The 25,303-nt window shown below is 37.8% G+C and overlaps 1 protein-coding gene across 1 annotated transcript; it reads left to right on the forward strand.

Moving 5' to 3' along the window:
- Positions 1-1,170: 1,170 nt before the first annotated feature.
- On the forward strand, positions 1,171-24,538 carry LOC139129841 (uncharacterized). The gene is made up of 5 exons (XM_070695522.1): positions 1,171-2,733; positions 3,625-3,720; positions 16,925-17,063; positions 19,041-19,126; positions 19,340-24,538. Exons 2-5 carry the CDS (start codon positions 3,637-3,639, stop codon positions 19,664-19,666), a joined length of 636 nt encoding a protein of 211 aa, XP_070551623.1. The 5' UTR covers positions 1,171-2,733; positions 3,625-3,636; the 3' UTR covers positions 19,667-24,538.
- The last annotated feature ends 765 nt before the right edge of the window (positions 24,539-25,303 follow it).

Here is a 25,303-nt window from a genome sequence, read left to right on the forward strand (position 1 = left end):
ATTCAAATGTTAGCATGTCTTCGTTGTTCTGCGCTTCCTCTAGCGATAGAGGAAGGCAGAAGACATGGTGTTGCTTCTACAAATAGATATTGTACAATTTGTAATACAGAAACTGTCGAAGACGAATACCATTTTATTGTAATATGTCCTCTATACAACAACCTGAGATTGAAATACTTACCTACAGACCTATTTTTGGAACCAAACTTTCAGAAATTTATTCATGCTATGAAATCAAATGAATCAGATGTTATGCTCAGTCTGTGTAATTTTGTTTACAGAGCTCTTAAACTTAGAGAAGAGCTAGTGGTATTGCTGAAATTTGCTGACATGTTATCAAGTCAAACCTGTTTTAAATTAACTCTTTGTATGCAATTACAAAGTATATACTGACATGTTATTCCTGTACTTATCACATCTTTGTAGCTTACATTTATCTGTATTTTAATACTTAATTTATCCCCTTTGTATATGGGCCGGTGGCCTTGGAATGCAAATAAAACCTAACCTATCAAACTAAACCTATTCTATGATCTGGCGGGAATTTATTCCATTTGAAATAGAGGTTATTATCCACTGCAGCGGTTGATTTTTTGACCGTTTTTCATGACATGCGGGATTGCCCCCTGGTTTGAAAATATAACAAGTGGCGCCACACTCGCAAAGTGCGAATAAAACTCATTTGGCGATTTTTTATTTGATAGTCATTATATAGCCATGCATGCGAATTTTCGACCCGAAAAACGGTTTGGTTGGATCGATCACTCAATTGCGACCGCCTTTCTGCACTGTTACTTCCGGGTTCTGGAAGCGACCCGAGTACTCCGTTCAGAATGGTATTAGAAGGCAAGGGTGAGCAAATACCCTACCCAGAGCTCACTGGCTGGCTGATTTTACCGCCGAGCAAGTAGTTTTTGGTGCCTACAAGCCCGACGGGCTAGCGTAGTTTAGGAGAGTGGGGTCATTCGGCATCAAATGCCATGGAGTACTATGAGAACTGTATTGCCTCACGAAAGCACAAAGCAAACACAGAGACGGTTCCGAGCCCAACAAAACTGACAAAAAGTCTTCATCAAGGTTTGAATTCAAAGAGCGTATCCGGTTTCAGGATGAAGACAACGTAGCTCTGAGAAAACATAGTTTGAATTTAGGCCTATCTCGGAAAAAAGACAAACCATCAGTACGATTTAGCGTCAAGCGTTTACGTCAAAATTCAACTGATGTGGGTCTATTACATGTATCATGCAGCGCAGTGAGAGCAGCATACGAAATTGCAGACCTTTCAAAGATCAAAATGAAAACAATGGCAGCAATATTGGTTGTAATCACACTTAAATTTTTCGAATAAAAAAATTCTTCATGTGGATCGTGCTGTGAGAGATGTGCCAAAAGAGTAAAAACTTCTGTCGCGACGCTTAGATAGTAGACTGGCATGGCTAGCCAGCTATGGCGGATATGAGATTAGAAGGATTCTTCTATTAGGGAAGAGGGACCGAGGAATAGAAGTATCGCACTGAAGTGTGGCTTTACTTGCTGTTCCGTCACTTGAGCTTCCGCTCTGCATTATCTTGGCCCCTTTCATTACTGTTTTTCATCAATAAAGTAATGTTATCACACGTAATGAGTTTGTAAACCTTCCTCAAATTTGCTCACCCCTTTCAAGAAATAATCTCGTTATCCTGGCCCTCCATGCTTACAAACCTTATGCAAGTTACACCACGGGCATTCTGTTGTTCTTACATGGTGTGTAGGCCTAATCTTTTGAACATCATTTCGGATTTTAGTTTCTGTTGGCGCTGGAGAACTTACATCGTGATTTAAAAAAATAATAGCCTCAACAGAAATGAGGTATCATTAATACAAAAGGGAATAGAAACAGTCGCATTCTGCAGGTTCACCCAATCCCAATCGATTATTCTTTCTCTCACACCCACCCGGTCATTCTGCACCGCGGCATGCACGGCAACATGCACGGCAGAGTTCTTACCGAGAAGCGCGTATTCGAAGTGCGGCGAAGAATGACGATGGTACGTTGCTATGACTGCCGTCGCGTGTACATGAGCGCGGTGGCTGGAATGGAACGTGCACTATTGTGCACATAGGTCATATTTTAAGCGGCAATACTTGCCACGTTTGCATGTCATTTCCAAGTTACACACTCAGTTACACAACATGTTTAACTTTCAAGTTTCTCGACCTTCGTTCAATATTGCCATGGGACGGAGGGGGCGGAGGCACGAATATGTAAAGAGGGTAAGAGGTCAATACGTAGCCCAGTTTGCTTTCCACTGTTTGATACTTTTACCCCTGAAATCATCATGAGAAAATGTTCATATTTACGATAATGAGTGTCTACGTTCAGGTGTGAATAAGATGGAGAAAAAATAGGGGTAATGATGATACTTTATATTTTTGATCGGCCATGTGTGGGAGCGTCTCATAACCTTTGACCCTGCATCCGCTCTCATAAACATGATAAAGTACAAGTGCGATGAACCGCGCGCCTTTCACTTGTTACTTCACTTGCGGATGCCTCAACAGTGGGACGCAGGGCAGTAACTGTGTTCTTCAAGACTATCCGCCCGCCCTTTGTACCCGGTATACGGCGAAGACAATGGCCAACTCTGGACCAAACAGCCCGCCTGTCGCTAACATGTCACAGGAAGAGCTTCAGCTGCATCTAAAGACTAAAGGACAACCGTTTCCCACAGACAGTCTTGAAAATTCTCAACGGTAAGTCACGATCGTCCGACCTCCATGACATAAGGCCCCACGGTCTTATTTACAGTGTTCTCACTCTTGTTTCCTTAAATGTTGGGTGTTTCATCATTTTATCGTCAAGGCATGGGCAACTTGCAGCTGAACTTAATTGGGACTACAACATGATCTTAAACGTCTTTGAATTCTGTTATACACATTTCATGTCACCGTTTTACATACATTGTGTAGGAGGAGGCCTTGACTAAGGTAATTCTGTGAAGGAATTCATACATCATTTCACCACCACAGTATAGACAGACGGAGAGAAGATAAGTCATGTTTTATGAGATACTAATTCATTTTGCCAAAAATTATCGTGTAGGTATATGTTTATGTTGGTAGAAGGCAAACAAAAATCAAATTCAACCTCGGCTAAACTTCAACTAGAAGGGATTTACCCGCCAAAATTCTTTTTCGCAGCGCTTGTGGTATCAAGTTACGATTGGGTTCGCATAAATGGTGTGCCGTGTGTTTGATTTTCAAACGTCATTGCTATACTATACGTTTTACTATTTTCACGGCAGGAAATTTTCTGCGCAGCGTAAAAACTTATAAGGTGATTATTCCTCAACAATTTCAGCTCTGCGGTCAGTAATGCAGAGCTGGGACAGTGCTGAGAAATGTTATGGTTGAACATATGAAACCCTCTCATCTGCTCCTCACACAGATGTCCGTTGTTTACACTTCATTCTAATTCAGTCTCGCAAGAAAGTCATTTGTCCGTCTTACTTTCCCGCCAAAATTGATTAAATTACTGCCAACGTAGTCATAAGGTTCAGTGTCTCAGACTTCATGTGTTCAATCTTGTTGGTCAACATGATAAAGCAAATTAAACTTGTTACTAATTTTATTTTTCTTTTGCAGATCAAAAGATTGATGGGCCTGATTTTCTTTCCTTACAATGGAATGACGTCAATAACCTTTAGACCGAAGGGCCATTTTGCAGTTCATAGAGAAAGGGTAAGGTTTAATTCCTTTCTCACCATAGCAATGTATTATACTGTGTATTCTGTGAGTGTCTTCTATCAAATGAATAATCTTCTCGGAGATGATAGGCCACCCTATCTAAATCCAATATTTACAGTATACTGTAACAGTTATCATAATTGATCATGCTAAACTAACCTATTTTGTGTTTAATCCAAGTTGATCATAAAATTTATATGCAAATAATCAAACTTTATATTTGAAATATCAAAATCTATATCATACAGAGAATTTTGTAAACTTTGGGATGTTCACATTTGCCTAATTAGCTCCGCTGTCATGAGCTTATCAATCAGGCTGATTTTCTGTCGCTGTCCATATGTCCATCCGTCATCCCTCAACAATGGCCTTCTCCTTTGCAACTGCAATTCTGATTGCTTTGAAATTTTATATGCAGTTTATTTGTGATAACCTTGTTCAAATAAGTTGTTCAAATTGTTACGTGCAGAGAAAACGAACAAAAGGTGAACTCAGCAGTTAACGTTTAAACAAAATTTATTACAAAAAAAAACTAATTGCTAAGTCAGGGATAGAGTACAAGCTTTAAAAGTGTACAGACTACTTATCTCAGCTGGGACGGCAAAGCTCCAGTCTCAGAGTTGTAACGTCAGTTGGATGAATGAACAGTCCTTTGGCTTGCAGGCTTGAAGCTGCACAAAGTCCACAGTATAAATCCAGCGTTGGCAGTGAAGGTCTTGAAAAGTCTTGAGAATGACTACTGCTGGAGTTTAGTAACACACAAGAGACACGATCCCAAAAGTCTGACTGGAAGCTGTGCACGTCCCTTTTATAAAGGCATGTAAGAACAATCTAGAACTTTTATTGACATGCTAATTACTGTTCTAAAATTATCTCCCTTACACAACTAATCAACTTTCCAGAACATTCCAAACATGACTAATTGAATTCAAGGTTGTGAGGTCATCAAGGGCAGTGACCTTGGAATGTTCTAGACTAATTGAACTCAGGTCATGATGAGTGTGGGGGAAATGACCTACATAACACACCCCCTCTTCAAAAAAAAGAAAATTTTTCAAAGAAAAATCTTTCTTTTACAAATGTAATCTTGAAAAGGATTTAAGTACTCAAATTTTGTTTTACTCTAAAGTAAAATTTCTTGAAAGTGAACAACAATAAAATTCTAAATACGAGAGAGACAGTCTGCAATTAAATTGTCTCTGCCTTTGATATGTCTAATGTCAAGATTAAACTCCTGTAACATTAAACTCCATCTTAGCAATCTCTGATTTTTGCCTTTAAATTTCTGCAGAAAAACAAGAGGGTTGTGATCAATATAAACCACTATTGGCTGATTTGAAGAAGTAACATAAACTTCAAAATGCTGTAAAGCTAATATCAAAGATAAACACTCTTTTTCAATTGTAGAGTAGTTTCTCTGGGATTTGTTAAATTTGCGTGAAAAATAGCAAACAGGATGATCCATGACTATCTTCTTGCAATTTGTTGTTGGAAAACTTGAAATGGCACTGAATTTGGCATAAAGTATGCACGGCAAAGTCCGGTTATTTTTACTGAGTTCGATAAAGTCATTGTTCGGCAAATACTTGGCTTCCTCCTGGAGATATTCCGCTTTCGCAGGATTCAGTCCGTCTGGATGTTGTTCCACTGGATTACTGTCGCAGACATCTTCGTTGTGGTAGATGATGTTTGTCCTTGTTGGAACATCTTGAAACAGGTGTTTATATTCATGGAGCAGTTCTTTCACCTGTTGTTGTTGTTCTGGCTGGAGGTGTGCCAACTTTGTAGACTCCAGCTTCTCCAGGATTTCTGAGTTCTGAAGCTTGACCGAGCCCAGCTTTGAGTTTAGAGTATTTTCACTCAAGTCAGTTTCAGTATCACTATCTTCATAATGGCCAGAACTGACGGTACTGACAGGCTGAGTTATAGTAGGATTATCCCTATCCAAATATGGCTTAAGCATATTTATGTGACATAGCTGCTTTTGTTTACGCCTGTCAGGTGTTATTATGATGTAATTTAAATCACTCAATTTCTTATCGATTAGATATGGCCCAAAGTAACGAGCATGGAGTGGTTTGCCAGGAATTGGAAGTAGAACAAGAACTTTTTGACCTGGTTCAAACTTCCGTTTGAGGTGTTTTTATCGTATTTGGTTTTCATTGACTGCTGAGATGACTCAAGATTTTCTCTGGCTAATTCACATGCTTTAGAGAGTTTGTACGAAAATCTGACACATATTGCAAAATATTCAGACAATCATCATCGTCTGATAGGAATTTCTCTTTAACGAGCTTAAGTGGGCCACGGACTGTATGTCCAAATACAAGCTCAAATGGGCTAAAACGAAGAGACTCTTGAATTGACTCTCTAACAGCAAAGAGCAGAAAATGAATTCCTTCATCCCACTGCTTCTCTGTGTCAAAACAGTAGGTCCTAATCATGTTTTTCAAAGTTTGATGAAATCGCTCAAGAGCACCCTGACTTTCTGGATGATAGGCGGATGACCTATACTGTTTAATGCCTAGCTGATCCATTACTTGTTGAAAAATACCAGACATAAAGTTGGAGCCTTGATCGGACTGGACACATTTAGGGAGGCCAAATAAAGTGAAAAATTTGACTAAAGCTCTCACTATAGTCTTTGTCTTTATATTTCTCAGTGGTATGGCTTCTGGGACCGAGTTGATGTACACATTATTGTCAGCATGTACTCATTTCCTGATCTTGTTTTTGGTAGGGGCCCAACACAGTCTATTAGTATCCTACTAAATGGTTCTTGAAATGCAGGAATGGCTGTAAAGGGCCTTTGGAATGGTCTGATTTGGCTTTCCTACCATTTGACATGTGTGACAAGTTTTACAGAAATGTGTTACATCCTGCCTGAGATTAGGCCAATAAAAGTGACTGAGAATTTTATGATAAGTTTTCCTTACTCCCAAATGACCAGCCCAGGGCGTTTCATGGGCCAGGCGCAATATTTCAGCACGATAGGGCTTTGGAACCACAATTTGATGTTTTATAGCCCAGTCGTCATCAACCAAAACGTCTGGAGGTCTCCATTTACGCATGAGAATACCAGATTTTGTATAATAGGAAACAGAGCTATCTGAAGTTTTACCTTCATCATCATCTACCCTGTCAAACAAAGACAAAATATCTGGGTCTTTGTGTTGTTCTGCAATGAGATTTGATCTAGAAAATGTCTGACTTTGGTCAGCAGAAGTTTTACTGGAAGTTTCAAATCCACGAGGGATAACGGAATGATCCGTGTCAAACACCTGACTGAGAAAGGTGTCTTTTAAGTCAACATCTGTGACATTATTTTTGAGAGTATTTTGATTCTCGGAAGTTTTCTTTGACATGGCTCGAGTAATGGCACATGAAGGAAATAAATCGGGTATCTCTTGTTCAATTGGCTCTGGATCCTGATCTAAAGTAGGATTATCAGTCACAAGTGGATTAGTAATGACCTTGTCCCCAGCAAGGTCGTTTCCAAGAAGAAGGTGAATCCCTTCAAAAGGCAAAAAAGGCCTAATACCTAAAGTCACAGGTCCAGAAACAAAGTCCGAAGACAAATAGACATTATGGAGAGGAACAGGAATGTAGTCATTACAATCTACCCCCTTAATAAGAACTTTAGAACCTGAAAATGACTTTTCAGAAAACGGCAGGGTATCTGCCAACAAAAGAGACTGGGAAGCCCCGGTATCTCTTAAAATTTGACAGAGGAAGCGGAAGAGAAATCACTAGAAAGTGATATAAAACCATTATGAATAAATGGCTCGAAATACCCATAATGCTATCTTGAGAAGAATTGACCTTGACCTCATTAATTGGGGATGAGAGGGGTTTAACCTCAGAAAATGTGTTGCACACATTATTAGACTCTAATTGAGTTGATGAAGAAATAAAGCCGTTGGCTTAGATCCACTTTGACCACTTTGACCTTCACGTTTTCTTTTCAATTTGAAACACTCTGACATTAAATGGCCGTCTTTCTTACAATAATTACAAGAAAGTGTACCAAACTGTTTGTCAGAAGGAGATTGAGACTTGGGATCTGATGATGTGGGAGTGTTACTTGAACTCTGTGAACTGTTGTCATTTGATTTTCTACTCTCCTTTGAAAAATTCTTGGATGAAAAGGAGGAGTTAAATTTACCTGCATTGTTTCTGTATGAAAGGACTGGGATGGTTTGCTGAGAAATGAAGATTTGTGGGTCAATGAATAATCATCGGCCAAACGTGCAGCAACCTCCAATGTATCTGCCTTTTGTTCATTGATAAACGTCTTGATGTCACTCCGAATGCACCTCTTAAATTCTTCAATCAAAACAAGCTGTCGTAATTTGTCATAATTCTGACTGACCTTTTCAGAAGAACACCAGCGATCAAACAGTTGTTCTTTTGTTCGAGCAAATTCAACATAAGTTTGATCCTTCACCTTCTCACAATCCCTAAATTTCTGACGGTAAGCTTCAGGCACAACTCATAGCCCTTGAGAATTAATTCCTTCACAGAATCATAATTTGAAGCCTGCTCTACTGACAACTGAATGTAAATTTCTCTGGCTTTAACCCACCAAAGCACTCTGCAAAAGCATAGACCAGGACTCCTTAGGCCAATCCAGACTCTGAGCAATTTTCTCAAAATGAAGGAAATATTTATCGACATCCTTTTCTTGGAAAGGGGGAACTAACCTGAAATGCTTAGTGATGTCGAAACTGTCTGAAGGGAAGAATTTTCCTGACTTTCTAAGCTCTAAACGTCTCATTTCTAACTGCAGTCGGTGTTCTGCTAATTCTCTTTCCTTTTCTTTTTCCTCTCTTTCTTCTCCCTTTGTCTTTCTTCCATTTGCAATTCTTTTTCTTTCATTTCCAATTCCCTCTCTTTCTGTCTTTCTTCCATTTGCAATTTTTCCTTTTCTAATTCCAATTTCTTAAGCTCCAAATCTGCCTGTATTTGTAATTCTAATTTTTTGAGTTCGAAGGAAGACTCAGGCTCATAATCTTTTAAGGCAGACTCTTCAAAATGGCCAGAATTAACTAAATGTTTTGCAATCTTGAACTGAATTTCTCGCTTGCGCATAGATCTTTTGACATCTACTTTAAGGAAATTTGCCAGTGCTATGAGGTTGTCTTTTCTGAGGGAATTAAATGTGTCCTGATCAAGGTCATCCATAAATTCGTCTGGCTTGAATTCCGCCATGATTGAATTTCGCTGAGTTCACAGTATACAGTAGTTTTGAAAAGGCTGTCAAAATGTTGTCAAACGGCTCAAAATATTCGTCTCCCGGACGAGCCCCCAATTTGTTACGTGCAGAGAAAACGAACAAAAGGGTGAACTCAGCAGTTAACGTTTAAACAAAATTTATTACAAAAAAAAACTAATTGCTAATCAGGGATAGAGTACAAGCTTTAAAAGTGTACAGACTACTTATCTCAGCTGGGACGGCAAAGCTCCAGTCTCAGAGTTGTAACAGTCAGTTGGATGAATGAACAGTCCTTTGGCTTGCAGGCTTGAAGCTGCACAAAGTCCACAGTATAAATCCAGCGTTGGCAGTGAAGGTCTTGAAAAGTCTTGAGAATGACTACTGCTGGAGTTTAGTAACACACAAGAGACACGATCCCAAAAGTCTGACTGGAAGCTGTGCACGTCCCTTTTATAAAGGCATGTAAGAACAATCTAGAACTTTTATTGACATGCTAATTACTGTTCTAAAATTATCTCCCTTACACAACTAATCAACTTTCCAGAACATTCCAAACATGACTAATTGAATTCAAGGTTGTGAGGTCATCAAGGGCAGTGACCTTGGGAATGTTCTAGACTAATTGAACTCAGGTCATGATGAGTGTGGGGGAAATGACCTACATAACAAAATCGTAGTGAAATTTGCATATTTTAATTTTAAGGCAATTTTCATCATTTTGGGTTAAAAAAAATATTTGAAAATCTTCCTCAAACTCACTGGTCAGATAGCTTTGATATTTGCTACATAGGTCCGTAGGGATGATCTGTTTCAGATTTATTCAAATGGTGGAGAAATATGCAAATTTTTATTTTTTAGGCAACTTTTGTCATTTTTGGTCAAAACGATTGTTTCACCAAAATTGCTCGTCTGTCAGCTGTGATATTTGGTATACAGGTTTAAAGGGATGAGCAAAATGTGATATATTCACATTATGATGAAATTTACAATTTTGGGGCATTTTTTGTCATATTTGGTCAAAACTTGTATTCCTCAAAAAGTATGGGTCTGATAGCTTTGATATTTGGTATACAGGTTCCTACAGATACACTGAATGTAATGTATTAAATTTCGAAATTATGATTAAATCAGCAATTTTGTATTTTTGCAGCTATTTTTGGCTTTCTTTGTCCAGCCACTGAAACGGGCTATCAAAGATTTCTACCTTCATCAATACATGTCAAAAAAAGTTATTCTCTACAAAACACAACACAGCTATATTGCCCGCTAGGTCGCTTTTTATACTGCTGACAGCTTTACACAATGTTTTGTTTGCATACAAGTAAGTAAAATAACTGATACACAATTGCACAATATGGATGAGAACTTTTAAAAAAACAGGTGGACCCTGTGTTCAAAATTGTGTCAGTGTGAAAACCAACTACATGTCCTGATACATTGTGTTCATTAATATTTACCATTTTCAGTATCAAACAATGAATGCCATCAACTTCATTTCCTGTTTTCTAAAAGGGTTTCCCGATTGATTATGGAAAGATAGTTTGTAAAGATAGGATGAAGTGAACACAGTTGCACAATATGGATGAGAACTTTAAAAAAAACAGGAGGACCTGTGTTCAAAATTGTGTCAGTGTGAAAACCAACTACATGTTATGATAGGTTGTGTAGGTGTGTGTATGTGCAGTGTGTCTCAAAGCGTAGCTGCCTATAGCACTTGACACACCGGAATGCACCATTTTTTACACATTTGTGTAATTATAAGGTCGCTGCCAGTGAAAATAGTGTCCAATAGGATTGCACGCGATGTATAAGTGTTTGGCTAGGTTGTGTGTGCAATGTATGTTATCCTATGTTTTGGTTTTTCACCTGCCTATGCTTCAATTACATTCACAATCCATAAGGAACGATGGCATTACACAAATGTCTTCACATATCCTCTATGTCAAATTATCTTCAGTTTCAAAGTAGCTGGATTCCATCTCAAGTGAAAACTGATTTAATTCCGCACACATTGTTTTCATTAATATTTACCATTTTCAGTATCAAACAATGAATGCCATCAACTTTATTTTCTGTTTTCTAAAATGGTTTCCCGATTGATAATGGAAAGACAGTTTGTAAAGATAGGAAGAAGCAAAGGAGAATAAGACATATAAGTTGTTACGTGCAGAGAAAACGAACAAAAGGGTGAACTCAGCAGTTAACGTTTAAACAAAATTTATTACGAAAATAAAACTAATTGCTAAGTTAGGGATAGAATACGAGCTTTAAAGTGTACAGACTACTTATCTCAGCTGGGACGGCAAAGCTCCAGTCTCAGAGTTGTAACAGTCAGTCGGATGAATGAACAGTCCTTTGGCTTGCAGGCTTGAAGCTGCACAAAGTCCACAGTATAAATCCAGCGTTGACAGTGAAGGTCTTGAAAAGTCTTGAGAATGACTACTGCTGGAGTTTAGTAACACACAAGAGACACGATCCCAAAAGTCTGACTGGAAGCTGAGCACGTCCCTTTTATAAAGGCATATAAGAACATCTAGAACTTTTATTGACATGCTAATTACTGTTCTAAAATTATCTCCCTTACACAACTAATCAACTTTCCAGAACATTCCAAACATGACTAATTGAATTCAAGGTTGTGAGGTCATCAAGGGCAGTGACCTTGAGAATGTTCTAGACTAATTGAACTCAGGTCATGATGAGTGTGGGGAAATGACCTACATAACACACCCCCTCTTCAAAAAAAGAAAATTTTTCAAAGAAAAATCTTTCTTTTGCAAATGTAATCTTGAAAAAGATTTAAGTACTCAAATTTTGTTTTACTCTAAAGTAAAATTTCTTGAAAGTGAACAACAATAAACTCTAAATACGAGAGAGACAGTCTGCAATTAAATTGTCTCTGCCTTTGATATGTCTAATGTCAAGATTAAACTCCTGTAACATTAAACTCCATCTTAGCAATCTCTGATTTTTGCCTTTAAATTTCTGCAGAAAAACAAGAGGGTTGTGATCAATATAAACCACTATTGGCTGATTGGAAGAAGTAACATAAACTTCAAAATGCTGTAAAGCTAATATCAAAGATAAACACTCTTTTTCAATTGTAGAGTAGTTTCTCTGGGATTTGTTAAATTTGCTAAATTTGTTAAAAATAGCAAACAGGATGATCTGTCCCATGACTATCCTCTTGCAATTGGATATTGGAAAACTCGAAATGGCACTGAATTTTGGCATAAAGTATGGATTGCAAAGTCCAGTTATTTTTATTGAGTTCGATAAAGTCATTGTTCGGCAAATACATGGCTTCCTCTTGGAGATATTCCGCTTTCGCAGGATTCAGTCTGTCTGGATGTTGTTCCACTGGATTACTGTCGCAGACATCTTCGTTGTGATAGATGATGTTTGTCCTTGTTGGAACATCTTGAAACAAATGTTCATGGATTGGTTCTTTCAGCTGTTGTTGTTGTTCTGGCTGGAGGTGTGCCAACTTTGTAGACTCCAGCTTCTCCAGGATTTCTGAGTTCTGAAGCTTGACCGAGCCGCTTTGAGTTTAGAGTATTTTCACTCAAGTCAGTTTCAGTATCACTATCTTCATAATGGCCAGAACTGACTGTACTGACAGGCTTTGTTTTAGTAGGATTATCCCTATCCAAATATGGCTTAAGCATATTTATGTGACATAGCTGTTTTTGTTTTCGCCTGTCAGGTGTTATTATGATGTAATTTAAATCACTCAATTTCTTATCGATTAGATATGGCCCAAAGTAACGAGCATGGAGTGGTTTGCCAGGAATTGGAAGTAGAACAAGAACCTTTTGACCGGGTTCAAACTTCCGTTTTGAGGTGCTTTTATCATATCTGGTTTTCATTGACTGCTGAGATGACTTAAGATTTTCTCTGGCTAATTCACATGCTTTAGAGAGTTTCGTACGAAAATCTGACACATATTGCAAAATATTCAGACAATCATCATCGTCTGATAGGAATTTCTCTTTAACGAGCTTAAGTGGGCCACGGACTGTATGTCCAAATACAAGCTCAAATGGGCTAAAACCAAGAGACTCCTGAATTGACTCTCTAACAGCAAAGAGCAGAAAATGAATTCCTTCATCCCACTGCTTCTCTGTGTCAAGACAGTAGGTCCTAATCATGTTTTTCAAAGTTTGATGAAATCGCTCAAGAGCACCCTGACTTTCTGGATGATAGGCGGATGACCTATACTGTTTAATGCCTAGCTGATCCATTACTTGTTGAAAAATACCAGACATAAAGTTGGAGCCTTGATCGGACTGGACACATTTAGGGAGGCCAAATAAAGTGAAAAATTTGACTAAAGCTCTCACTATAGTCTTTGTCTTTATATTTCTCAGTGGTATGGCTTCGGGGAACCGAGTTGATGTACACATTATTGTCAACATGTACTCATTTCCTGATCTTGTTTTTGGTAGGGGCCCAACACAGTCTATTAGTATCCTACTAAATGGTTCTTGAAATGCAGGAATTGGCTGTGAAGGGGCCTTTGGAATGGTCTGATTTGGCTTTCCTACCATTTGACATGTGTGACAAGTTTTACAGAAATGTGCTACATCCTGCCTGAGATTAGGCCAATAAAAGTGACTGAGAATTTTATGATAAGTTTTCCTGACTCCTAAGTGACCAGCCCAGGGCGTTTCATGGGCCAGGCGCAATATTTCAGCACGGTAGGGCTTTGGAACCACAATTTGATGTTTTATAGCCCAATCGTCATCAACCAAAACATCTGGAGGTCTCCATTTACGCATTAGAATACCAGACTTTGTATAATAGGAAACAGAGCTATCTGAAGTTTTACCTTCATCATCTACCCTGTCAAACAAAGACAAAATATCTGGGTCTTTGTGTTGTTCTGCAATGAGATTTGATCTAGAAAATGTCTGACTTTGGTCAGCAGTTTTACTGGAAGTTTCAAATCCACGAGGGATAACGGAATGATCCGTGTCAAACACCTGACTGAGAAAGGTGTCATTTAAGTCAACATCTGTGACATTATTTTTGAGAGTATTTTGATTCTCAGAAGTTTTCTTGGACATGGCTCGAGTAATAGCACATGAAGGAAATAAATCGGGTATCTCTTGTTCAATTGGCTCTGGATCCTGATCTAAAGTAGGATTATCAGTCACAAGTGGATTAGTAATGACCTTGTCCCCAGCAAGGTCGTTTCCAAGAAGAAGGTGAATCCCTTCAAAAGGCAAAAAAGGCCTAATACCTAAAGTCACAGGTCCAGAAATAAAGTCCGAAGACAAATAGACATTATGGAGAGGAACAGGAATGTAGTCATTGCAATCTACCCCCTTAATAAGAACTTTAGAACCTGAAAATGACTTTTCAGAAAACGGCAGGGTATCTGCCAACAAAAGAGACTGGGAACCCCGGTATCTCTTAAAATTTTGACAGGGGTAGCGGAAGAGAAATCACTAGAAAGTGATATAAAACCATTATGAATAAATGGTTCGAAAATACCCATAATGCTATCTTGAGAAGAATTGACCTTGACCTCATTAATTGGGGATAAGAGGGGTTTAACCTCAGAAAATGTGTTGCACACATTATTAGACTCTAATTGAGTTGATGAAGAAATAAAGCCGGTGGGCTTAGATCCACTTTGACCACTTTGACCTTCACGTTTTCTTTTCATTTGAAACACTCTGACATTAAATGGCCGTCTTTCTTACAATAATTACAAGAAAGTGTACCGAACTGTTTGTCAGAAGGAGATTGAGACTTGGGATCTGATGATGTGGGAGTGTTACTTGAACTCTGTGAACTGTTGTCATTTGATTTCCTACTCTCCTTTGAGAAATTCTTGGATGAAAAGGAGGAGTTAAATTTACCTGCATTGTTTCTGTAGGAAAAGGACTGGGATGGTTTTGCTGAGAAATGAAGATTTGTGAGTCAATGAATAATCATCGGCCAAACGTGCAGCAACCTCTAATGTATCTGCCTTTTGTTCATTGATAAACGTCTTGATGTCACTCCGGATGCACCTTTTAAATTCCTCAATCAAAACAAGCTGTCGTAATTTGTCATAATTCTGACTGACCTTTTCCGAAGAACACCAACGATCAAACAGTTGTTCTTTTGTTCGAGCAAATTCAACATAAGTTTGATCCTTCACCTTCTCACAATCCCTAAATTTCTGACGGTAAGCTTCAGGCACTAACTCATAGCCCTTGAGAATTAATTCCTTCACAGAATCATAATTTGAAGCCTGCTCTACTGACAACTGAATGTAAATTTCTCTGGCTTTACCCACCAAAGCACTCTGCAAAAGCATAGACCAGGACTCCTTAGGCCAATTCAGACTCTGAGCAATTTTCTCAAAATGAAGGAAATATTTATCAACATCCTTTTCTTGGAAAGGGGGAACTAACCTGAAATGCTTAGTGATGTCAAAACCGTGTGAAGGGAAGGATTTTCCTGACTGTCCAAGCTCTAAACGTTTCATTTCTAATCTTTCCTGCCTATCTTTCTCTCTCTGTCTTTCTTCCATTTCTAACTGCATTTGTATTTTTTCTTTTTCTATTTGTAATTCTAGTTTCTTGATCTCCAAATTTGTCTGCATTTCTAATTCTAATTTTCTTAGTTCAAAGGTAGACTCGGGCTCATAATCTTTCAATGTGGATTCCTCAAATTGGCCTAAATTAACTAAATGTTTGGCAATACGGTACTGTATTTCCCTCTTGCGCATAGATCTTTTGACTTCTACTTTAAGGAAATTGGCCAGTGTTATGAGGTCGTCTTTTCTGAGGGAATCAAATGTGTCCTGATCAAGGTCATCCATTTCCTCTGGTTTAAATTCCGCCATGATTAAATTTCGCTGAGTTCACAGTATACAGTAGTTTTAAAAAGGCTGGCAAAATGTTGTCAAACGGCTCAAAATGTTCGTATCCCGGACAAGCCCCCAATTTGTTACGTGCAGAGAAAACGAACAAAAGGGTGAACTCAGCAGTTAACGTTTAAACAAAATTTATTACGAAAATAAAACTAATTGCTAAGTTAGGGATAGAATACGAGCTTTAAAGTGTACAGACTACTTATCTCAGCTGGGACGGCAAAGCTCCAGTCTCAGAGTTGTAACAGTCAGTCGGATGAATGAACAGTCCTTTGGCTTGCAGGCTTGAAGCTGCACAAAGTCCACAGTATAAATCCAGCGTTGACAGTGAAGGTCTTGAAAAGTCTTGAGAATGACTACTGCTGGAGTTTAGTAACACACAAGAGACACGATCCCAAAAGTCTGACTGGAAGCTGAGCACGTCCCTTTTATAAAGGCATATAAGAACAATCTAGAACTTTTATTGACATGCTAATTACTGTTCTAAAATTATCTCCCTTACACAACTAATCAACTTCCAGAACATTCCAAACATGACTAATTGAATTCAAGGTTGTGAGGTCATCAAGGGCAGTGACCTTGAGAATGTTCTAGACTAATTGAACTCAGGTCATGATGATGTGGGGGAAATGACCTACATAACAAAGTATATAATTAATTTTGCATTACATTTTGTAATATGTTTTTCACTCACACAGTGCTCTATCCTGTAGTCACGTCCTCCAGCAGTGAACCCTAGAGTTTAAATTAAGGTAGTACAAACCACAAATTCAAAAGCATACATTTTCCCCAAACTTTTCTTCAGGAAACATTTCACTATTCACCTTTACTAACAACAGTCCTTCAATGCCAGGGTCTCCATGGCAAGCTTGGTAAACATTTTACATACTGTTAACCTTCAAACAAGCCATCATTCTTTTGAAAGACAATTGAGCAAAAAGTCAGAGTACTTGCAAAAGTTAAAATATCTATTTTCATGCTCCATGCTTTGCTCCATGAATATCATCGTGATTGCTCATTAGTGATGAACTAGCGAATGTTTCAGAGTCCAAATACCTGAGCAAGAGGTGCATACTATGTATGTCAAGATCTAACCTCTTTTCTCTGTACAGATTGTAGAGGATACGATATACATCATCCAGCAAAATCCAAATTCACCACAAGTAACCAGAGATGAGCTTCAGGCTGATTGGAAAGCAATTGAAGACAGTCTCATCACGTATGGCTTGTTACAAAACATTAATGTCAAAGGTAAATCTTTTTACCAGGTATTACAAGCATGAAAAACGGGCATAATATGATAAACAGCAAAGCAATGACACGTAAATTGCTATTCCTGTGAGTTTCTTAAACAGTGTACACATAAATGAATAGACACTACTCCAAGGTCTGTGTTTAGCTACTGTAGACTATAGTCTATAGAAGTTATTGGGATGGGTATCCGTCTGGCGTCAGTCTGTATATATGTATGTATGTCCGTTTGTGAGGTGTCTGTCCGCTCAAATATCTTGAGAACCCATGTATTGAAATTATGATGAAATCTTCAATTTTGTATTTTTGCAGCTCATTTTGCCATTTTTGGTCAGGCCATCCTGAAATGAGTTATCAAAGATATCCACCTTCTAAATCAATACATGTGTCACAAAAAGTTATTCTCTACATAACACAGCAGACCTCTGTCGACTGTTGGGTCACTTGTTTTTTCAAAACCGCTGGTCAGACAGCTTAAATATTTGGTTTACAGGTCCCTAGGATGACCTTAGTGAGATGATTTCATACAGTCAGGAAATACTTAATTTTGTATCCATGTGTATAGTAGCTTCAGGGACTTTGGCCCTATGTTTTTAAAGTTGGAAAGGTTGGCATCGCAATAAATCTATCCATGTTTGCTTTGTAATTGAGTAGTACAGTATTGAGTAGGGTAGAATATTGTGCTGTGGTACATAGTTGTTAAGTCAATGAATCATTGACTCTCTATTGCCTTATATGTTTTACATTTAAATGCAATTTTGAGTCAAATGCAGGGCCGAAAATTACGCTGGTCCGAGGTCCTGGACCAGTGATTTTTTATCCCGGACCAGTATAAAATTACCCCTTAAAAGTCCGCGGACCAGTAGGAAACGGGAGTCAATTTACTTCGCAATGGAGTTTCCAGTGTTTTTCCAAGATTGTGTTCTTGTGTCTTTTGACGCAAAATTGGAAACTACCGGTATGTCCCTCAAAATACGGGAGTAACTGGACGCACTAAAATCAGGCCTAGAATTTCACTGACACCAAGAGTCCATTGTGAGACTACGTCTTCTAGCTACAAAATCAGTTACTCTGTAGCGATTCATGATATGAGCAAGGCGATGTGCGTCCACTAGCCACTGCACTGGGCCCTGGGCCATGAACTCATCTTACATGTAAAATGTAACGTGGCAAAAACCAGACCGTAGTCTCACCTAAAAATATCAGCAACCCCAAAATTGTGTGAAAATATTATATCTCTGTCTATCAAAGTAGTATTTTGCAGTAAATTTCTCTGGAAGGAGTCTCATTATAAGTTTCCGATCGTCCGTAGCAAGCAAGCTTCAGAGTTTAGGAGGTCACCATGCTGACTTCCTTATATAGTCAAGACCCCCTAGCTCGATTGTAGCTGACCTTAACAAGAACCGCCTAGCTTGTCAAAACAGCTTTATGGCAATTTGCTATTGATATCAAAGGAAAAAGTTCTTCTCAGATATTTGGTGTTTTCAACCTTTTTTTTTGCATTTTAAATGGAAAAGAATCAATCGCTGGGCAATTATAAAATGACTTTATAGCTATAGTAAAATAAAATGTTAAGTGTGTGTACCAGAACTTGAGAAGTCTACCAAGTAAATGTTTATGCAGAGTGTCTATATTACAAAGATTGACAGTTTTTGCTGTATGTAAATCCCAAGCAAATCTGATAGAAATGCATATATAACATGAGTACGAGAAATGAATCATTCTCGTATTGTTATGCAAATTTTTGAGGACCAGTGGATTTTATCGTGGGTGTGAGTGTAAAAAAACGGGTCACTGGTCCTGGGACCAGTGGGAAAAAAGGGAAATTTTCAGGCCCTGAAATGCACCTGAAATTTAAAATGGAATGACATGCAATATGCTAGACTTAACAGGTTTGCCCTAGAATGAGTGTATAAAAAGACTTTATTTTACTGATAAGACACATAATGCATAATATTTTTGGCATTTATCCTATAGGGATCAGAACATTGGCAGTGATCAGAGTGTTGGAGATCACCTTTGGAGGTCAAAGTGCACTGGGGAAGATTGTAACCATTGTTGATGTAAGTATGATATCTCTCAGTAATTCAACATAGTATGATAACTTGATAATATTGTGTCATGTTTATTATGCTCTTTGTCACTTTTGAGTAAGCTTCTGTCACCACAGTAGTGGTTTAACTCCTTGTTCACATGCTGAACAAATTTAAGAACAAAGCCTTTCAGAGTTATATAAAGAACATTGTCTTATATTAGTTACATATTTTTTACCATAGGATGCTGGAAAACTTTCTGTGAAAGGAGGAAAAGATGGCAGACTACCTCGTTGGGGTGTTTTGGTGCATGAGGAGAAGGTTGAGCAGTTTGTTATTTTCCTTGAAGGAATAATCTTTTGCAATGTTGAAAGCAATGATCTTGTTCTTGCACTCCTTTCTTATATGGGAGTGCATTTCCTGTGTAACTTTGACTATGCTCGAGCTGTAAAGAGTGCATGTCAGTTTTTAGAATACTTTTGGCTCACATCTAAAGACAAAAATACAATCCGGGGTAGGTTCAGACAAGTTAGGCCTTGCTATTGTAGGAAATGTGTAATTTGGTCATAGCAAGACAATGTCTTCTCAAAAGTAGGACTTTGCATGTATGCCGAGTATTAAGAAAACTTTTCATTTTACTATTTTTTGCTTTGCTGTCAGAGATGGGAAGTTGATCAGATAAGCTGACTCATTCATTTTGTCTGTCCTCAAATTTAGTCTTCACTAAAACTGCTCAGATGACATTCACCATGTGATATTTGGACTACAAGCCACTGACTATGACTGATTTATGATATTATCAAAGGACAAATACCTTGCATATGCAATTTTTTTATCTGATTTTTGTAGTGTTTTCAAACAGCCTCTTGTCTGATGTGTTTGGTTTGACAGCTTCTTGTCTGATATGGCTGGTCTTACAGCTTCCAAAGTCAATGTGCAGCTTCCTTGGGAGCCCTTATCAACTGTTAATGTGAAAGTGTACAAAAAATTTGTACATGTACATGTGTTAGCATTTCTTTGTATTGCTCAACTTACTTCAGAAATCTTCATTTAAATTGTCCACTTCGAATATTTAAAAAAATGTTTTGGTAAATTTGCTACTTTCTCATAAAAGCATTTTCTCACGTAGTGTTTATCTGACAGCTCTCAAGTATAGCTTTTAGCTTTGTAGGGATGCTTTTAGTAGGTGTTTGTTACATTAGCATGAAAATAGATATTTTAACTTTTGCAAGTACTCTGACTTTTTGCTCAATTGTCTTTCAAACAGTATTTCTTTGAAAATGTTGTCCAAGAGCAATCGCATTTGCTTTGTTAGGTCATCTAAGAAATGACTTCATCTGCTTCAATGCAAATGTTGGTCACACTTGTATTAGCAAGTATCAGCATTTTGGTGACACACAAGTTGCCTTCTTCAGGGTAAACACTGATAAAGGATTTCTTTTATCATTATTTACCCTGAAGAAGGCGATATGTTTATCGCTGAAACACAGGTATTCCTTAAGACCGGTTGAACTTCCTCATTCTTTGCTCCCCGCATCTGCTATGGTCTAGACATGTTCCCAAACTCCACTCGTAACTGCAATGGTTGTAGTAGGACTGATTTTTTCCACCAAACTAAGACACTTTTTTGTAAATTTTAGTGATTTTTTGCATAATTTCTTAATTTCTTAACTAATTAAACTAATTCAGTAGAAGTGAGGACATTTGATTTATAGCAACAATGAAATTATTGTATTGAGTCTGCAATGGTGATGAAATTCACAAATGTACATGTACATTTACATGTTCATTGTTTGTCAAATTTTCTCACTATTTGTTACAAGTATTGTTTTTTTATATGCAACTTGTTAGATTAGTTTAAGATTTGTTTTGTAGCTTTCTAGGAATGCAAGAGGTTATGCAGTTGCTTTAGAATTTATTTACACATTTTTTCATTGTTAATTATAGTTATTGAAATTTGTACACTTGTTTTTTTGGAGGACAGTTTTCCAGTTTCTGGTCCAAAAATCCTTTTTCTATTAATCAGCTTCTCTGATTAGTTTGAAACTTGGCATCTAGATTCCTTGGGGTGACCTCAGGTTTTTGGCTTCGCTTTTAGTGATGCAAAGCTTATATTTTAGGTGGATGTATGGCATTGTCTGTCGTCTGGTGTTTGTGAAGTTTTTACATTCCAAGCTTCCTCTTCAAAACAGCCAGTGTGATTACTTTAATATTTGAAATATATATTTGATCAAATTGTGATGAAATATGCAAATTTGTATTTTTGAGTCTACTTTTGCTATTTTTGTTCAAGGTCAAAAATTTCGTTTAACAAAATCACTTTTGATTTTTGATTTGATTCTGTTCATACAGGGTTCATAGGGATGATCAAAATGTGTAGAATATTTTAAATTTGTGTTATGAAATCTACAATTTGTATTTTAGGGGTAATTTTAGCCATTTTGGGTCATTTTTTTTCTCACAAGTGCTTATCTGATAGCCTTGATATTAATTATACAGGCACCAAAGGTTATCTTAATGTAATGTGTATCAAAATTATGAAATCTGTAATTTTGTATTTCGGGTGCAATGTTTATCAGAAAAATTGCTTTTCATAAAGTACTTGTCTGATAGCTTTGATATTTTGTGTAGAGGTTCCTAGTGTTTATCTTGATATTATGCTGAAATCTGCAATTTTTTATTTTTAGGGCAATTTTTGTCACAAACTTTGTTTTTCTAAAACTGCTTGTCTTATAGCTTTGATATTTGGTATAAATGTTCTTAGGGATGATTTAAAGTCAAGGTCAGCCAGGAAAGTGTTATCTTTCCTGCCATTCAGCCTGAGCAGAGGTTCTTGGCCTTTCATCCTATTGAGTCCCATGTCTTTCTTCACCTTCAAACATATCAAAGGCTGTGAAAGATTGCCACCTTTGTTAGAACATATGTCACAAATAGTTAAGTCTCTACACAATACAGTGGAGCTCTATCGGCTGCAAGGTTACTTGTTTACAGATTTTAGTGAGATTTGCATATTTGTATTTCTTTGGCAGGTTTTGTGCCTACATTTGGTTTTTATTTTATGCATATATACCAGAGAGCTTAAATGTTTGGCGTGTCTGTATGTCTGTAAGTGTGTGCAATGTGTGTCAATCCACATCTAAATATGCAAAACTGCAGCACCTACCATCTTAGTATTTGGTGTACATGTACACCCATGGGTGGAGATGTGAATTTGTTCAAATGAATATGTCAGTGTAAAAAATATCTAATGAAGTTCTAAAGGGAAAATCCAGTCAATTGGTCAAAATAATTTCATTTTCTCTGAATTAACCGTTCTGATTGCTTTGAAACTTGGTATACATGTACCTAGAGGCAACCTTATTTGAATGTATTCAATCTTGGTGAATTTTCTTATATTTGTATTTTTGGGTAATTAGTCCCCACGGACACCGTCCGGGGGGACTTATAGGTTTGGTCATGTCCGTGCGTGCGTGCGTGCGTGCGTGCGTGCGTGCGTGCGTGCGTGCGTCCGTCCGTCCGTCCGTTCACGCAGATATCTCTGAGATGCCTGGAGCGATTTCATTCAAACTTGATAGAAGGATTACTTCATATGGCATACAGATGCACGTCAATTTGTTTTGTGATACGATCCAATATGGCCGCCAGGCGGCCATTTTATTACGATTTTTTCATGTACAGAGCCATAACTCAGGCATGTTTTAACCGATTTTATTCAAAGTTGGTACAAGGACATTGACCAATGTCATACAGATGCACGTCAATTTGTTTTGTGATACGATCCAATATGGCCACCAGGCGGCCATTTTATTACGATTTTTTCATGTACAGAGCCATTACTCAGGCATGTTTCGACGGATTTTATTCAGAGTTGGTACAAGGACATTGACCAATGTCATAGATATGCACATCAATTTGTTTTGTGATACGATCCAATATGGCCGCCAGGCGGCCATTTTATTACGATTTTTTTCATGTACAGAGCCATTACTCAGGCATGTTTTGACCGATTTTATTCAGAGTTGGTACAAGGACATTGACCAATGTCATAGATATGCACATCAATTTGTTTTGTGATACGATTCAATATGGCCGCCAGGTGGCCATTTTATTACGATTTTTTCATGTACAGAGCCATAACTCAGGCACGTTTCAACCGATTTTATTCAAAGTTGGTACAAGCTTATTGACAAATGTCATAGCTGTGCACGGCAATTTGTTTTGTGATACGATCCAATATGGCCGCTGTGCGGCCATTTTATTACGATTTTTCATGTACAGAGCCATAACTCAGGCATATCTCAACCGATTTTATTCAAAGTTGGTACAAGGACATTGACCTATGTCATACATATGCACGTCAATCTGTTTGTGATACGATCCAATATGGCCGCAAGGCGGCCATTTTATTACGATTTTTCATGTACAGAGCCATTTCTCAGGCATATCCGCATGTTTTGACCAATTTTATTCAAAGTTGGTACAAGGACATCGACCAATGTCATAGCTATGCACATCAATTTGTTTTGTGATGCGATCCAATATGGCCGCTGTGCGACCAGTTTGTTACGATTTTTTTCATGTCCTGAACCATAACTCAGACATGTATCAAGCGAATTCATTCAAAAGTATTTTTATCACAGACCTAATGAAGAGGACTCTATCCTCTTTGAGGACCTGTAATCAAAGTACCGATTAACAAGTGGGGACTGTGTCATCAACGATGACTTGTTTTTTTTAATTTTTGGTGATAAAGATCATTTTCCCTGAAATTGCTCATCTGATTGCTTTGAAACTTGGTATGCATGTTCTCAGGTGTTAACTTTAAATATACTCACTCTGGCCTTCCATTACAAACCAAATGTGAGCCAAGTGTCACTGAAGCAATTTTTTCAGTTTTGAGTCAAAGAGTTTTATTCTTCAGAACTACTTATTTGACAGCCTTGATGTATTCTAGTCACTGGGAATGGCCTAGTTTAGATTTGAATGACAGTGTCATTGACACTATGTTTTGGAATCAGATGTTATTTTATGCCATTCATGGAACAGTTGACCAGTATTTTTGTTTAATTCTTCATCAGCATTTTCTCATTTTAGAGCTCTGTAGTTTATTAATATTTTCCATATATAGCAAAACCTGTCTGTCTCCACTTGGACTGGAATTTTTTTGAAATGATATTTAAGAATATTTGTCATTGTGCTGTTAGGCAATGGACTTGAAAACCTCTAAAGTTTGACTGTTCTATTTAGGCAAAGTTGAGATAACACAGGTTTTGCTGTATTTTATTTCTTACCAAGTTACACTTGTTATTTGCTTACATATATATTTTCAAATCATTATTATTATTATTATTAGTAGCATAAATGTTTGTCAAGTCATATTTACCGTAATTGTAAAACTTTGTCAAGAATTTTCATTTTATCAATAATAATCATAATAACACTAAAGACATTTCTCTGTGTGATTTCTTTCACAGGTTACACCATAGCCCTCTCCCTTTCACTGGACAAAATGCCATTTTATGCGGTTTCTTTACTGTTTCTTACTGGATTATGCAGTTTGTCAGTGTTTAGTGTACCGGGTATATACATCAAGACTAAGTCATTTTAATCCTCTTTCTCCTAAGTGATATTAATATCCAAGCTTTGTCTATGGAACCTGATAGAAAGAGGATTAAATTGACTCTAAGAGGACAACAGACGGTAAAGGCGTCGTCAGTGCCCAATCGCTCAATGCCAGCCCCATATCCCTCCTTCCCCCGCCCAGCCCCGCCCTACCTAAAACTGGATGCTCTCCCGGCCTGCCGACAGACCACAAATGTATTATGGATGGCTTGCAAGCAAACCACATTCATGCCAGTCTAACAACGAAGACCTGGCTTGCCTGTAAACTGATGTTTTTTGAATTTGGTCTAAATTCAAGCTTTTTTAGATACATTTAGTGGATTGCTAGCAAACCAAGTCCTACACTCAGTGTGGTCTGTTAACTTGCCAGTCTGTTCAATCAAGTGGCTGTAGGCAAACTGAAAACAAACCAAAAACAAGCCAATTTAGGGAAAATGAAGCAATCCGTTCAGCGACAAATAAACCGGTGCGAATTTAGCACGAATTTAGCTTGCCGGAGAGCTAGAAGAGTTTGCAGTGTAGGCAACATAATTACTAGTGTTCTCAGCGTTACACTTGCCGACAGTACCTAGTAGTTGTTCTGTT

The sequence above is a fragment of the Ptychodera flava genome, chromosome 3 (assembly GCF_041260155.1).
Source record: "Ptychodera flava strain L36383 chromosome 3, AS_Pfla_20210202, whole genome shotgun sequence".
NCBI classification, from domain to species: domain Eukaryota; kingdom Metazoa; phylum Hemichordata; class Enteropneusta; family Ptychoderidae; genus Ptychodera; species Ptychodera flava.

Excerpts from the sequence above, each read along its gene's own strand:
- LOC139129841 (XM_070695522.1), top strand. The coding sequence starts at position 3,637 with ATGGGCCTGATTTTCTTTCCTTACAATGGAATGACGTCAATAACCTTT. Across the intron at positions 17,064-19,040 it reads ACAAAACATTAATGTCAAAG|GGATCAGAACATTGGCAGTG; the intron begins GTAAATCTTTTT and ends TTTATCCTATAG. Across the intron at positions 19,127-19,339 it reads AGATTGTAACCATTGTTGAT|GATGCTGGAAAACTTTCTGT; the intron begins GTAAGTATGATA and ends TTTTTACCATAG.